Source organism: Coptis chinensis, chromosome 6 (genome assembly GCF_015680905.1).
Source record: "Coptis chinensis isolate HL-2020 chromosome 6, ASM1568090v1, whole genome shotgun sequence".
Classification (NCBI taxonomy): domain Eukaryota; kingdom Viridiplantae; phylum Streptophyta; class Magnoliopsida; order Ranunculales; family Ranunculaceae; genus Coptis; species Coptis chinensis.
Genome location: NC_141461.1, coordinates 91,775,098 through 91,792,345, shown reverse-complemented (window position 1 = coordinate 91,792,345; position 17,248 = coordinate 91,775,098). Strand labels below are relative to the sequence as shown.

The window sequence follows — 17,248 nt, the reverse complement described above, 5'->3', positions numbered from 1 at the left end:
TACAAATATTAATAACGCATTAGAAACGCCAAAATTGTGACTCAAAAAAAACCGTTACAAATATTTTTAGTAACGGTTTCTGACCGTTAGGAATGTCCTGTTTTTGTATAGTGTTATATATTGGTTTACATGCTCGTTTGGATAGAGATCCAAATCCTATGTTTATTTGGTGTCAAACTCTTTGTAATCTTTCTAGAAGCAATCCTGGAAAAGTTAAATTTGGTTGGACCAAAGTTGGATGTGGCCCACTTTGCCCTGCAGGCTATTTCCCAAGCTGCAACTTCTGACAGCTTTCAGTTTCCTAATTCTTGTGAAACTCTGACTTCTTTTCCATGTTGATCTCATCTTCCTATGAAGTCGAAATTAAGGCTTTGAGACTAGATTGAAGACTTTTCTAATTCAATTATTATCCTCTTTTAGAGTCCCATTAGGCTTGGCACTTATGGAGACAAATATGACGTTTTTGCCCTAGGCCTTTAGTTGTAATTCCCAGTGACTCCTTTTTGACTTGTTTGACTTTTTTTCCCTCCATATTTCACATTTAGGTTCTTTGACCTACAAAAACTCAAATTGCATCATATTAGAATATTTAAATATAAAATGGAGACTAACATACACATAATTGGGGTTATAAATAATTACTTTTGAGCACTTATCACAACCCCCAACTAGCATTTTGCTAGTCTCTTAGCAAATATGTGTTATACTAGAAAAATATTCAAAACTAACAATACTAATTAAATAATAAACTAACTTATTTTTGCAGGCATCGCAGTTGCATTTACCATATGCAATAAGGCCTTAAACCTTTAAGTTACCCTTAAAGGACAAGTTATAGTCTCGTGAGGGTTTTCAGTTGATATACCCACAAAATCAATTTTACATATGAACTATGGTGAAATCTAGATAAAGCAACTTTTTCAGTTAAAATGTCTAAATCAAAAAGTTATTACTTATCATACCCATGATCATAAAACATTAGGCTAAGGTTCTATTCATAAAGATAGAAAAGACTGACTAATCATCCTAACTAGAGCTTATTCATTTTTAACCATTTTGATTCCTTTCTCTTTTCCAAGCAACATAATTTCTACCTCACCTTTGGATTAGTATTTTGACTTCAAATCTCACCATTTCATACACTCACAAGAAAATCTCTCTCAGATAAGTTTTCTATTTTACCTTCATATGCAGGGAAATGAGTAAAAAATAGAATATCCCACATATTTAGTCAGAAAGATGGAAATTTGCAAATATATAAATAAAGTCTCATGGAAAGAGTGTCAATCACATTTGAAATGTCGGGTCCTTCACTTTAGCATCCTCTCACCTATTCTACACTTCATATCATACTTTAGTGATAAGTCTGGGTATTAAAATGGAGCTTAGGACAGGCTAACATGAAAAGGGTAAAAATGATTCAAAAATTTCTGAGAATATACTAAAGACTTTGTACTTTTGACCTTCTTGGAAATTTTCTTCACTTGTAGACTGCAACACTTGAACTCTATCACGACTTCTGCTCAATTATTTATATTTCTTTTCTTTCTTTTCTTTTTCTTTTTTTTTTTTTTTTTTTAATTTTTTTTTTCTTTGAGCAAAATGAATGATTTTCGTCATTTGACTTTGGTAAAATTTCCTTCAAAATCTTTTTCGTTCTAGCTTTCTCTTTAGTTCTTTAGAAATCCTCAGAAATATGGGTAAGGCTAATAATATGGGGTATACTCCTTATCTGGAGTTGGGTTTAAGATGATTGGTTTAAGAATAAAAGGTTTAATATATAAGGCTCAAAAGGGGTTAATATGATAATCCTACTAGCTGGGATAAAGGCTGATTGGTTCACTGATTGACTTATCAGTATGATATTCCGTTTTGAATAGACTACAAGACCTAATGGCTATCTCCCCAGTTGATGCCACCTCGTGATTGACCAAATCAAGAATAAATGAGACTACACAACGAATTTAAGCATAGAAAAATGGTTGAGTCAACTTGGACTCAGATTTTCGTAAAGACTCTCCAAGAAATTTAAAATTGAAAAGCTCAAGTCTTACAGGTCAAGTCTCTGTACTAATCCTCTAGTTTGGTAGAAGTTTAAGTTGTTCTTTCATTTGAAATTCCGCTAGTGGTGTATAATATGAACTTAATTTAGACTAAGACTTTTATCAATGAGATCTATTTCTAGTGATAGAAACTTAGTCTAAAAGTTTTACTAATCCTGATTATGACTTATAATTTCCAATTTCATTAGCCAGTTTAAACGATAAAAATATAGTTTTCACCTAGAATCACTATAATTCACATATAAACTTTCCAAATATTGTAATTAAAATATTGCAAAATTTTAATTCTCACCCCCCTAACTAAATTAGGCATTGTCCTCAATGACTAAATAAAATAACTGAAAGCTTACCATAATTGAAATAATCAGAGAAGGAGGGATATTACTTTAAATGCGTGCCAAATTACATCAGCTAAAATTTGTAGAATTTATATCCTTAACAAAAGAAATAAGAGTGATGATTCATAAGGATCAATAATTACCACAACGACTAAATATTTGTCATGTGCTCATTCTATAGAGTTTCACGTCTCTAAAAAGACGAAGAAAAAGTGCTAGAGTGGAATAATAAGTCATATGTACAAATGACACGACTGAAAAATAAAAATAAGAATTAAACAATGAATAATAATAATAATAATAATAAATCAATAGTTTCATTGTTGCACAGAATACAAGATTTGTCTGTCGTAAAATAAATAAAGCCATATTAGACAATCAAGTACACGAGTGATCAAAAATATTTATTAAGAAAATGCGGAACTGCGAGAGTCCAAATTTCTCTACCAAAAAATCAGTTAATAAGCTCGGATTGATTATCCCAAATTCCCAATACAACTCCATTTTCCCAGGCCACTCGCCTTCTCATAATCGATTCGACAATCATAGAAACATCAAACAATATATCTTTAGGACACTTATCACCCTTAGAATAAAAGAGACAGTCCCAACCCCAATTTTCGCATTCTTGTTTAAAAAATTCATTCATGGCATTGTTATCAAACAACTCTTCATAACAGAGTTCTGCGTGAATCTTTCGTTCGGTCGTCATGTCCAACTGTTTGCAAATTTGTCCTTGAGCTAGCGTAATGTGTACGGTCAAAAAGAGGGTAAGAGGACACAATGAAACCGCAGGAACGAAACTGAAACTTTAAATACTTGCTATGTATAAAATCGTCCAGTATAACCTTCTTTCTCCTAAATCTTTTTCAAGCGCAAACTTAAACCAAATACCCAAAACCTCATCAAAAGCGAAATCGGATTCACCATGTAATCAAGAGAGTTTACACAATCGGAATCACTACTGTCTGGGAAATTGACTTCACCATGAAATCGGAATCACTACTGTTTGGGAAAGTTGTTTACACAATTAAAAATTGGAAACTGATTGTGAACTAACCGGCGATAGGTCTTGCCGATTAGCAAGTGCTGATAACAATGACTGGAGGTTGCAGCGCCTATTAATAGGTGGGGTGAAGTGGTGATAATGATGAGGGAGTGGTGGATGCTATGTTATGAGGATAACTCATTGTGATAACGATGAGGGAACTGTGAATGCGGCTTGGAAGAAGAAGGAGTGGTGGGTGCGGCTGGAAGAAGAAGAAGATCGATCTTTTTTTTTGTTTGATTGGGCTTTTTATAGTATTCAGGCCCATTTAACTGGATCGATACTTAGAGTAGGATTTGATTCCGAAACACAAAAGTATTCTACCTCACTTGACCGAAACAGAGAGGAATTTCACCTTACTAGTTCACGCAGTGATACAAATGCATCACATAACACTTCTAGGCTCATATAAATATTCATAAAAAAAAAATCATATTCATAAACTATTGATAATATAAGAAAAAAACAACTAAGCCCATGACAGCAGGAAATAAACTTATTACTACTACTTCTACCCTCTTCCTAATACTATACCATAACAACTAAAAACTAATTAATTCTCCATACTCTTGATGTTTAAAGCTCCTCCCCAAACCTTTTGTGTTGATGGGATAGAGAATACAGAGATGTAGAAAGTGTTGATGTAGTGAACGCAGGAGACGCTACAAAATATAGCTTTATAAGAGAAGTTTAAGTAGTGCTCCACTTCTCTACTAGTCATAATCGTGAAGCTACAGCTTCCTGACCCTGGGCAGATTTCAACTCCTATCTTAACTCGAATTCCAAAATCTATCGCACTCTCCCTCTTTTGCTTTGCATGAACTGGGTTAGTTTTCCTGGTTATATTGGAACTTCCCTAGTCCTCTATCATTGTTTGAATTGGATTTGGAGAAAGCTACTCACAGTTGGAATGGAAATATAAAAAGCTCAAGAATTCAGTGAGTTTTTTAATTTATATCTTCAGCGCCACAGGTTCAGGTACGCATTTATTTTCTCAGTTATATTTTCTTGTCATGAGCTACTGATTAAACTATCTATTTAACTACTTGGGTTGCCTCCCATAAGCGCTACGTTTAATGCCGCCAGCCGACACAAAGGGGAGAAATTTAAGGTTACCCCTAATTAGCTTAGGTAATTAATTTTTTTAAATTTGTGGGTCTTTTATAGTCAGATTCCCTAGACTTAAAACTTGTTTGTAATCCAATTTTTGCTTTTTTTTTATCTTCCTTCTTTTCCATGCGTGGCCTATACATTTTAGTAGAGGGTGAGTCATCTTAATTAAATCTTTGATAAATCTACGATTAAAAGTAGCTTGACATAAAGATGCTCGAATGTCTTCTATTTTTGTATGAGGTTGACCAGTGTCTAGCAATGTATTAATATGGTGTATAACATTATCCTTGTTATAATTCATGCATAATTGTGATACACATGATAAAAATGGATCTTTGTGGTGAGTGTTTCTAAAACTTTTATTAGCTATTGTGTGTACTACACATAAATCATCCATCTTTTCCGTATCATCGTCAGGGTTTCTAAATAGTGTAAGTGTTTACATCTACTCTCATATTCCCGAAAGTGATAGACATGTTCCCATTCCTACAATTAATTAAAGCTTCTGTTGTAGCTAAGAATGGTCTACCCAAGATGATAGGAATTTGGTTTCCATTTGTAGGTAAAATGTCAAAAACTATAAAATCAACGGGGTAATAAAAATTAGAGACCTTGATAATCACATCCTCTATTACCCCTCGTGGAATCTTAATAGACCTATCTGCTAACTGTAGTCTAACATTTGTTGGTTTCAAGTCCTTAAACCCTAGTTCTTTATAGACTGAGTAGGGTAACAAATTCACACTAGCACCTAAATCCAATAATGCTTGATCAGTGTAGTCCTCTCCTATTCTACACGTAACTGTAGGACTACCGTGGTCCTTATGTTTTACTACAGCTTTGTTCTGTAGTAAGGATGAACAACTTTGTGCAATAAAAGCGTCCTTAGGAATATTTGTTTTCTTCTTTACTAGGTCTTTTATAAATTTAGCATATGAAGGTATTTGTTTAATTGCACTTAGAAAAGGAATATTGATATGTAGATTTTTAAAAATATTCATGATCTCATTATATTGTGCTTCCTTTTTGTTATCTTTTAACCTAGAGGGGAATGGTGCAGGTGGAATTTTTTGGTTACCTGCTCTTTGGTTTTTTAGTTTCAACTGGCTTTTCCTTATCTTTTGTTATAACAACTTCATCAAAATCAGGTATGTCAACTTTGTTATCTACTTTCTTTCCTGACCTAAGGGCAGATATAGAGTTAACTGCCTCTGTGGGTGCGGATGAAGGGGTGGTTTCAACTTGATAAACATTTCTACCTTTAGGGTTTGGTTCAGATTGACTTGGTAGAGTTATCTTGGGACTGTCTGCTAGACTAGCTAGTATCTAATTGAATTGTTGGCTCATCTGTTGAGTTATTTGTTGAGTTACCTGAGAAATTTGTTGTGTTACTTGTTGAGCCATAATATCAAATTTTTTGTCAATTCTTTTGAATTCATTCTCGGTTTTGGTGGCTAAAGCTTTCATGGTTTCATTTGTGGTGTTGGGTTGGGTTTGGTAATTAGCCATAGGATCAATAGCTAATTCTCTGTTCATGTTTGTTTGTTGTTGTTAATTTTGATATTGAGGAGAAGGTATTACTGTGCCTCTATTTATGTATTGTTGCCTATTGTTCCCTTGATTACCTTGAAAACCATATTGGTTTTGTTGTGGAGGCATGTTCTGTCTCCATGAATTGTTTGAGTTATTTGTAAGATCTAGGTTATAGTTGTTGTTGTTGTTAAAATTATTTTGATAACCCTGTCTTTTGAATGTATTAAAAGCACAAACATCATCAGTACCTTGAGCAACAAACATAGAGCAAATTGAGGTGTCGTGATCTATAGTAAGACAATTTTCACAAATTGGTTGACATTCATTGCTTGTTGAGGTTGATTATTCATTGGAGAATTTAAAGTAAATGAATCAAACTTCTTGTTTAAAGTTTCAATTCCTGTGGATAAACTAGCAATGGCACCTTCAAGTTTCTCATTGAGTTCGTTTTTAACCTCATACATACCTAGTTTACTAAAACTCATCCCCCTATCTACCCGTGCCATGTCTACATGGTCACTACTATTGCCCTAATCCTTAGAACTCTCAGAAAAGTTTTGTAAAAAAGTGTAGGCTTCATCAGGAGTAAGACTAGTAAATCTTCCTCCATTCATTGATTCAATTAACTGACGGTTCATAGGTGAAAGACCTTTTATAAAGTAATGTACGATATTAAGTATGTCAAAACCATGATGTGGACAGCGGACAAGTAAATCATTAAATCTATCTCATGTTGTATGAAACTCTTCATTAGATTTTCCTTTGAAGTTTGAAATAGTCAATTGCATGGCTTCAATTTTACGTAAAGGGTAATATTGTTTCATAAACTTTTGTTAAAGTTGCTCCCAAGTAGTTATAGAATTAGAGGGTAGGGATCTATACCAACGTAGTGCGACATCCTCAAAAGTCAAGGGGAACAACCTTAATCTAGTTTCTTCAGGGGAAAGATAAGGTACTTTAAAAGTACTTAATATGCTCAAGAACTTACTCAGATGATTATACGGTTCTTCATTTGTTTTTCCATAATATCTTGGCAACATATTAAGAATGGTGGGCTTAATCTCATAGTTATTGTTATTGTCGGGCATCACTATGCAGTTCGGTGGTTGAACCGCGATAGGTTGAAACAAGGTGCTAAGAGTTCTTTGATCAGCCATGGTGGCTAATGGTACTCTCTCTAGTGTATCCTCTAAGTCTACTAGTGGTGTGTGTGTTTCAGATTCAGAATCAGATCCTGAGTTCGATGGTATGGTCTCTTCCAAAACCAGAATTAGAATATTGTTACAAGAATTAGCTCTTCTGATTAAACGTTTACGAGGTGAATCACGAAACCAAGTTTTCATGCACTAGATAATAAAGCTATATAAAATAATCTAATATGCACTTAATTAACTAAATTATATTATGAAACTATATGGTGCTAACTATTAATGCTAATTATGAAACCGCTAACAGGGGATTCACGGTGGAAGAGAAACACTTACTATTACAGAAAGCAAAACAACACCAAAATTTTTGAAATTTTTATAGCAGGTACCTGATACGTTCAGGAAGTTTCCTGTAAAATTTCAAAGCAATCGGAGCTTGCTAAGTCTCTCTTCTGTACTGTTTAATCCTGCAGAGTCCAGTGAAGAAGTTTTCTGCACACACTGTAAACAATCGATTGAATAAATAAGTAAAAGAGCATTAAAAATCACAAAAGTTTTACTGGAGTCTCCTGACGTGTCAGGGATGATCATGTAAAAAGTTTGGATTATTTGGAGTTTTATAGATCCTTCTTCTAGACTGTTCTTACAGAGACCTTGGTCCTGAAAAGCTGCAGAAACACACTGAAAACAAGCAACTAGTTAAGTGGTCAAAACAGGTCAAACAATACTCAAATTTTTTTTAGAAGCTCCTGACAAATCAAGGTTCTTCCTGTAAAAATTTTAGAATTTTTGATAATGTGCAAATAACTCTGCTTGACTGTTTTTACAGATGCTTGCGTCCTGAAAACTGAAAATGGGGTACTGCAAAGATGATGTTAGTTACCCAGGTAAGACAAGTACTAAAAATTTGAAAAACTTTTAATAAATTACTGATATTGTACAGATCAGCTCTGTAAAATTTCAGAATTTTTTGAAATTTATAAATACGTTTTCTGTAATGTTTTTTTTTCTGTTAAACAAACACTAAACTTTATGAAAATACTTTCTACTATGCAAATCTAATTGAATTATACTAAATTAATCTAATTATACTAAATATGCAATTTAAACTTTATAAATTCCTAAATTAAAGTAATCTAAATTAAATATTCTATCACCTAATCAATTTATGGGCAGTGGCCATTGAAAAAAGCACTTAAACACCTAAATTATTTGTGTCGTTGTTTGTATTACGTATATTTTGCAAATTTTACTTAGCCTATTAAATATTGATTAGTATAGTGCCTAGCAATGTATCAATCTTACTCTAAATAACTAGTTGATGATAATAGAAATTCCTAATCTAAATTACTCTAATGGATGCAAGTAAAAGATGTGGCTAAGTAATGATGAATATATAATTGATTTGATTTGAGATGTAAACTATGCATAAACTAAACTAAATTAAATATATGAATATGAATCAAGAGAAAGAATATCTTGGGAGAGATGAATCTACCAAAATCATAGCATTAGTCTAATAGATCTATCTATCATGCTTAATATAAATCACCAATAGAAACTCACCATACCTACAAACCTACAAACCTTATGCTCATAACCATGATGATAATATATGGCTTTCAACGTGCTTTCTATCTTTCCATCAAATACTTCTTCAATCTCCAATGATATCTTCTATCTAACCAAATTGTGTTTTAAGTGGTATTCAATATACAACTCTAGGTGCCTTGGAAAATCCATATGTGGCATTAACCATACAACTAATTGAGGTGTCATAAAGAATCCAATCATCACACTAGAACACTAAAAACTATAATAAAAGAATCTAGGGTTTGTGGTATTTGGCTCTACACAATCATGAATTACCCTAAGACCTCCTAACCTCCACAGGAGCGTTAGATCAATGGACGAATAAGAAGAAACTCAATGAGGGATTTAAATTAAAACATGATAGAAGAAGAACTAAACTAAAACATACGAAAAAGGCTTCATCTCCCCTCCCAAGAGAAGGGAGATTAACTCCTCATACTATGCTATGAATACAATATGAGAAGGAATAATCTTTATAACTATTAATGGTGAAAAGGTCTGAACTTTTTTCTCTCTTAATTCTAGATCTAAGATGCAAACACTAAATTTCCTAGATGATGTAAACCGAGGTTTTTGTGCCTTATATATTGGCTTACATGCTCGTTTGGATAGAGATCCGAATCCTATGTTTATTTGGTGTCAAACTCTCTGTAATCTTTCTAGAAGCAATCCTGGAAAAGTTAAATTCGGTTGGATCAAAGTTGGACGTGGCCCACTTTGCCCTGCATGCTATTTCCTAAGCTGCAGCTTCTAACAGCTTTCAGTTTCCTAATTCTAGTGAAACTTTGACTTCTTTTCCATATTGATCTCATCTTCCTATGAAGTCAAAATTAAGGCTTTGAGATCAGATTGAAGACTCTTCTAACTCAATTATTATCCTCTTTTAGAGTCCTATTAGGCTTGGCACTTATGGAGACAAATATGACGTTTTTGCCCTAGGCCTTTAGCTGTAATTCTCAGTGACTCCTTTTTGACTTGTTTGACTTCTTTTCCCTCCATATTTCACATTTAGGTTCTTTGACCTGCAAAAACTCAATTGCATCATATTAGAATATTTACATATAAAATGGAGACTAACATACACATAATTGGGGTTATAAATCATTACTTTTGAGCACTTATCAACCATTCAAGGGAGAGGTTGTTTGTTCCACCTGGTAAATTTTACTTAGGTGATGCAGGTTTCCCACTTGCCTCAGGTTTCTTAGTTCCGTACCGAGCAACAAGGTATCATTTATCTGAAATTGGAGAAATGGCAGCACAGAACGAGAAAGAGTTATTTAACTTTAGACATTCTTCACTGCGTAATGTAGTAAAGCACACTTTTGAACTTTTGAAGCAACGGTTTGCTTATTTGAGGATAACCCCTTTTTACAATGTGGATATACAAGTTGATTTGATCATAGCTAGTTGTATACTACATAATTTCATACGAGTGGCTGATCCTGGCGATCTTGGTGGATAGGATGAACCGAATAATGTGGATGAACCTAGAGATATGGACAACCAAGGTCATGATTATAATGCACTAAGGCCAACTGATGAGTGGAAGTTGTTCGAGACCAACCTTACAGAGAGGATATGGGCCGAGCGTCATATGTTTCGTAGGCAAAGAGAGTGATTGACATGTATTTGTCTATTATATTATTTTAGTTATTTATGTATTTGACATTTATGCAACAGTTAATTGCTATGGGTTGATTTATGAATATTTTCAATTCAATTTCTATGTAGTATTTAGTTTTTAATAACATGTATTGTAGAAATGAATGTGTTATGATCATATAATAATAGGGATGGCAGCACAAGAAACACCTCAAGCACCGACGCAATCAGAAAGGGAGAATAGTTTGGACTCAAGCTATGGATGATGTCATGTTAGATGTTTTCTTGGAACATCTTGCTAAAGGTTTAAGAGGATCGGGTGGTTGGAAGAAAAAAATCACATTCTTCGCTGTTACGGAGGCAATGAAAGATAAACTAGGTTTTGTTATCGATATTGATAACGTTGAAAACAGAATCAAGACAAAGAGAACTACAGTTAAATCATTCAAAGATTTGCGATCATTCTCTGCTAGTGGTTTCGGTTGGAATCTGGATACAATGATGATAGAAAGTGATGCTTCAGTCTGGGCAGATGCAATCAAGGTAAGTATATTTATACGAACAAGTTTTGTTAGTTATTGTAGTTATCAAAATATGTTACAAAGTATCTTTTGCTTTTGTGAATATGACTAATATGCTATGTAAATATTTTTTATGTCGGCAGGCAAACCAGAAAAGGAAGACCTATAAAGGTAAGACAATACCTAAGTTGTTGGAGTGGGTCGAAGTGCTTGGAGACAATATTGTTTGTGGTAACATACAGAAAACTGGTCTTACAGTGGATGAGGACGTTACAACAACAAATGAGATGGATATGTCATCACGGTATTATACTGATACTTTGATCAATGAAGGCATGCATGTCGATGTGGATAGCTTCCCGACAACTAATGATGAGGGAGGAGGCTCTCACACTGCTACTTCCCAAACATCAAATCCGCCTGCCCGACCAACCAAATTAGCTCAGAAGAACAAGCGGAAAAGCACAGAAGGTGGGGAGGATGATGCTATTGAAAGCATGAAGCTTGTTATGTAGAATGTGGCAGATTCTTTGCGTGAGATGACTGCAGTTAAGGCTAGCAAGAACAATGCTTTAGCCCTCATTTGGGACCAGATTTGTTCTGCCATTTATGAAATTGAAGGGTTGGATGTTCCCCAAAAGATTGCGGCTATGGAGTTGTTTTCAAAGGATGGTGCTGAAAACCTGAAGATGTTTTTTTCTCAAGATGGATACCGACATGCGTGCTACTTGGTTATTGAAGAAGCTTGTTGAAAATTGACTTGATGGGTTCTTAAGTTTTCTCTTGGGGTTTTAGATGCACTTTTTGATGTTTATTTTAGGTGTTGTGGATGTTTTGAGGATTTAAACCTAGTTCTCTGTTGTTATTTTCTAAATGCACTATGGGGTACATGGTTATGGTAGTTTTATGGATAATATTATGCATGTGTGTTGTTTGCAGGTGTAGGAAAGCTTGTTTATACTCTACGAGTGTTGATAAAACAAGGTAGTTTATGTCTTTTTTTTTTTTTATTGTATATGCTGAATTTCTTTTTAGAGGTGTCATGTATGATATATGTGCCCAAAATAGGATAGGTCATGCAAAAAAAAAAAAAAAATTCGCAGGAACTATGAGTTTAAAGAAAATTGTCAGGTAATATGATGTTTGTTTCCAACTTTCTTTTCCTTTCCACAGTTTTTTTATAACAAACAAGATTATTCATTTCCCCAGTTTTACTTTCATTTCCACAGTTTACCAAACATACACAATTTTAAAACTGTTTCCATTCCATTCCATTCCTTTCCTTTCCATAGTGGACCACTCTCATTATTTCCTTTCCTTTCCATTAGTTAAAATTTAACAAATAGGCCCAGTAGGGACTAGGGAGTGGAGGCTAAAAAAAACTTGTCAAAGTGACAACTGTGAACTGTCTGACTGAGCATTGTTTTTTTTTATAAGTAGCAATATACGCTGTAAGGGGAAAAATCTAAAAACTTGCCCAACAAGGCAATCACCAAGTTAGGGCCTGTATTGAGCTGGCGTTATAATGGATACAAACTTACCAACTTCGGGATGGACTTGGCCCGGGTGGGTCTAACGAAAATTTGGGCCAGTGCAAATGGTCACTTTAGTTGGCCGAAAATAAATATTGGGACTCTGGGTCAGGATTTGGCCTATTTCATCTTTTAATGCCATCAGGTTTGTTCACGTCTTCCACTTCCAGGTTTTAGGATAAATCTCCCTTCTCCTTGAACCGGTATACATAAACTCCCTCAAAACCCCTCTTTTTTCTAAAACATAAAATAAAGTAAGAAAATGACCAAAGTTGCCCCCGTTGACTCCCAATAACTCTTTCTCTCTTCTCTCTCAACTCGGAAAAAAGCACAAAACTGAACACAAAAAAGAAAGTCTCACCAAATTAGATCTAAAATTTATGTTCTTTTACAAAAAACACATAAAATTCCAAAATTTTGAAGAAGTTAATCTCCATTTCAAGATTGAAAAACTAAAAAGTTGTAGAACCAGTTTTTTATGACAATTTTGAGATTCAATACAATTTGAAGATGATAAATATTATCACATAAAAAAACTTGTTTTGAATCATGATTTCAAGATCTAAAAATTCAAATGTTAACAAAAAATACTAATATTTGAGCTAAGGACTTCCAAAAATCTATGAAAAAATAGTTTTGCATAACCAAGGCCGGCTCTGAGATTGTAGGGGCTCAAGGCAGACTTTTATATGTGGGCCTTAGTAAAAAAGGAAATTGGCTAGAAAAAATTGTTATCAAGGTTTGTTGTTGTTGTTGTTTTTTTTTTTTTTGTTTTGGTAAATACATGTTTTAAATTCACACTTATAACAAAAAAGAGTGTGGACCGTAGGTTCTAACCACAATTCCCACTCTACCAGAGTACCAGTCTCTTTTTTCCTCCAAAATTTTGCTCACAAATAACCTCATAGAATAATTGGTGGGATATCGGAAACTAAATGCAAATGCATTGAAATAACGTCAAAGAATAGTTAACGGGAAATCAGAAACTGAATGTAATTGTATCGAACTAACCTTAAAGAGTTATCGGGAACTGAATACAAATGCAATGAACTAATCTCAAAGACTAATTAACGAAACATTGAAAAATGGATGAAACTGCACCGATCGAACTAACCTAAATGAATAATTAACAGGAAATTATAAATTTGATATAACTACATTGAACTAACCTCAAAAGCTAATTACCATGAAATCAGAAACTTGATGCAAATGCATTGAACTAACCTTAAAGAACAATTAACATAAAATTGGAAATTGGATGCAACTGTATTGAACTAACCTCAAAGAATAATTAACGGAAAATAAAAAACTGGATGCAACTGCATTAAACTAAAATCAGAGATTAACTAACGGGAAATCATAAATTAGATGCAAATGCATTAAAATAACATAAAAAAAATACTTAACTGGAAATCGAAAGCCGGATGTAACTACATCACACTAACCTTAAATTAAAGCATAAATAACTAGAAATTGTAAACTATCGAACTAACCTAGAAAAATAATTAACGGGAAATAAGAAACTAGATGCAGATGTATTTAACTAACCTCAAAGAGTAATTAATGGGATATTGGAACCTGGATGCAAATGGAATGAACTAATCTCAAAGACTAATTAATGAAACATCGAAAACTGGATGCAACAGTACTGAATTAACTTTAATGAATAACTAACGGGAAATCATAAAGTGGATGCAATTGCACTGAACTAACCTCAAATAATAATTAACGGAAAATCAAAAACTTGATGCAACTGCATTGAACTAACCTCAAAGAATAATTAATGAGAAATTGGAAATTGGATGCAACGTACTACATTGAACTAACCTCAAAAAATATGGAAAATCAGAAACTTGATGCAAATGCATTGAACTAATAACCCTAAAGCATGTTTGTATTATATGTAGTGTGGGAATAAATGTCTCAACAAATATAATTTTGCATTTTAAGTAGTGTTTTTCATAATTCTTTTATTATGATTGGGAATGACTTGCTATTCAAGTAGTTTTAATATTATCTTCGTCACATTGGCCATTCTCACAAAACTTCAATCAAACTTTTATTATTAAATCTAACAACAACAAAAAAGTCGATGAGTTTTATCAAGGTTTGGTGCTTCATTTTTATAGAGAGTGGTGCAAAAAATTTGAATGAGTGATTAATATAATTTTCATATCTCATAACAACTATGTATAATTGCTAATATTTTTTAGGATAATTTAATATAACAGGGGTTCGAAAGCTAGTTTTGCTACTTATAAGTGCTAAAAGTGTAATTAAGGGTGTGTTTGTTAAATTTTAACTCATGGAAAGGAAAGGAAATAAAATGGGTGGTCCACTATGGAATGGAATGGAAAGGAAATAATTTTAAGTGGTATGTGTTTGGTAAACTGGGGAAAGGAAAGTAAAAACTGGGGAAAGGAATAATCATGTTTGTTTGCAAAAGCTATGAAAAGGAATAATTGTATTGTTGGGTCATAGGTGTATTAGTAGTAAGTCCTATCTATTTATTTCCTTTCCTTTCCTTTCCACAAAAATTTCAGGGGTTAGCTAAGGACACAAAACCTTTTCCATTTCAATAATTTTGTTTCCATATGGAAAAGCCCATTTCCTTTCCATGGGTAAACAAACATCTTATAAACTATGGAAAAGGTGGACCACTCTTATTTTCCTTTCCTTTCCATAGTGTTTCCATCATAACAAACACACACTAAGAAAAATTAACTTACACAAACAAACTTATAAGTTGCAAGCCTACAAAAATATTGGATGGGCCATTAATTGCAAATGAATGCATTGATACTCGGCTGAAGAATAAGGAAAATGGCATTTTATGTAAGGTCGATATCTCAAAAGCCTATGACCATGTAAACTGGTCGTTTCTAGACTACTTACTGAAAAGGATGGGGTTCAGGGAGAAGTACATGAATTGGATTAAGAGGTGTATCACTTCAGCTTCTTTCTCGATTTTAGTGGATGGTTCACCTGCAGGATTTTTTAGAAGTCAAAGGGGTTTGCGCCAAGGTGACCCGGTCTCTCCGTTCTTGTTCAATGTGGTAATGGAAGCTCTTACTAAAATGGTTATGAAAGCAGCAGATCTGAGGTATATCAAAGGTTTCAAACCAGCTCCTAGTGGTTCAGAAATAGTCGTTCTTCAGTTCATGGACGATACTTTGTTCTTGCTGGAAGCTTCAGTATCACAGATGCTTGTAATCAAAGCTATACTTTTCATTTTCGAAGTCGTGTCTGGTTTGAAAACAAATATGTCCAAGACATCGATTTTTGAGGTAGGTAAGGTTGACAACATGAATGCATTAGCACAAGTTATGGGTTGTGCCATCGACAATTTATCGCGGTTTTGTTGGGGACCGCCAGGGGGGGTGGCTACAGGAATAAAATAGTGTGGAATCCAGTGATTGAGAATGTACAAAGACGACTAGGTGGATGGAGAAGTAGATTACTCTTTAAAGGGGCAAGACTAATTCTAGCTAGTACTGTCTTATCAAGCCTACCCATCTATTTTATGTCTTTATTCACCATCCCTAAAGGTGTTGCTAATGCTATTGAACGGCTTATTCGGGACTTCATATGGGGTTCTACAGACAATCATAGGAAGTATCATCTTGTTGGCTGGAATAAGGTTTGTGTATCTAAGGAGGAGGGTGGGTTGGGGATACGAAAGTTGGTGATAATGAATCAGGCCCTTCAAGGTCGGTGGCTATGGAGGTATTTAACCGAAGAGGGGTCCTTGTGGTGTGAAGTTATTACTGCAAAGTATGGGTATTCTGAATCTAGGTGGTGGCCGAATAACACAAATCAATGTTACGGTTGTGGACTATGGAAATGCATTCTTAATATCTTACCCATCTTTAAGGGTGGAATTAAGTTCAGAGTTGGTAGGGGAAAACAAGTGCTCTTTTTGGTTGGATAGTTGGGCTGGTGACAGAGCTTTGGCTGAGCAATTTCCCTTAATCTATCAAGAATCAACTAACAAAAGGGGCTTTGTTCATGGGTATGCACACATGGACAATAATCAAGTGGCTTGGAACTTGTTTCTTAGGAGATGTTGTAATGATTGGGAGCTGCAACAATATGCAAACTTGACTGCAATTTTGGATGCAATGGTAATTATTGAACATGATGATAGGTGCGGTGGAGTTCGACTAAGAGTGGAATATTCTCAGTGAGCTCCTTTTACGATGTTATAATCGCTAAAGGCAGAAATCAGGATTACCAACCTATTCCCTCGTTTCCCCATAAATTGGTATGACATATCCTATTTATTTGAAGGTGAGAGTTTTCTTTTGGGAAGTTATCTTGGGAAGCATTCTCACTACTATGTACTCACACATAGGGGTATAAATGTGCGTCGACTTTGCTCTATGTGCAATATGTTTGATGAGAGCATCTGTCATTTTTTCTTGCATTGCTCTTTTGCTCTTGAGGCATGGGCACAACTGCTACAACCAATGGTCATAGCCTTTCCACTACTAGCACAAGTTGATTCAGTACAAGAATTCTTAACCTTATGGCCAAAGAGAAGATTAGGGAGCTTCGGGAACAAGATATGGCGTCTCTTACCGTATGCAACCATGTGGGTGTTGTGGAAGACAAGAAATAATCGTATTTTCAGGGGTAAAACATAATCAGTTCGGAGTACTATGTTAGAGATCAAAGGGTTGTTATGGCATTGGTTGTCTACTACTCAACAAAGAAGGAACTACAGGTTTAAGGATCTGATCTTAGAATGGAGT

General features: G+C 34.4%; 1 protein-coding gene across 1 annotated transcript; it reads left to right on the top strand.

Annotated features, from left to right (window-relative positions):
• The first annotated feature begins 15,397 nt into the window (after positions 1–15,397).
• Positions 15,398–16,681, top strand: LOC147495405 (uncharacterized). Its single transcript, XM_086568370.1, has 3 exons — positions 15,398–15,824; positions 16,043–16,204; positions 16,290–16,681. The coding sequence occupies exons 1-3, from the start codon at positions 15,398–15,400 to the stop codon at positions 16,679–16,681; spliced, it is 981 nt and encodes a 326-aa protein (XP_086424496.1).
• Positions 16,682–17,248: the final 567 nt, after the last annotated feature.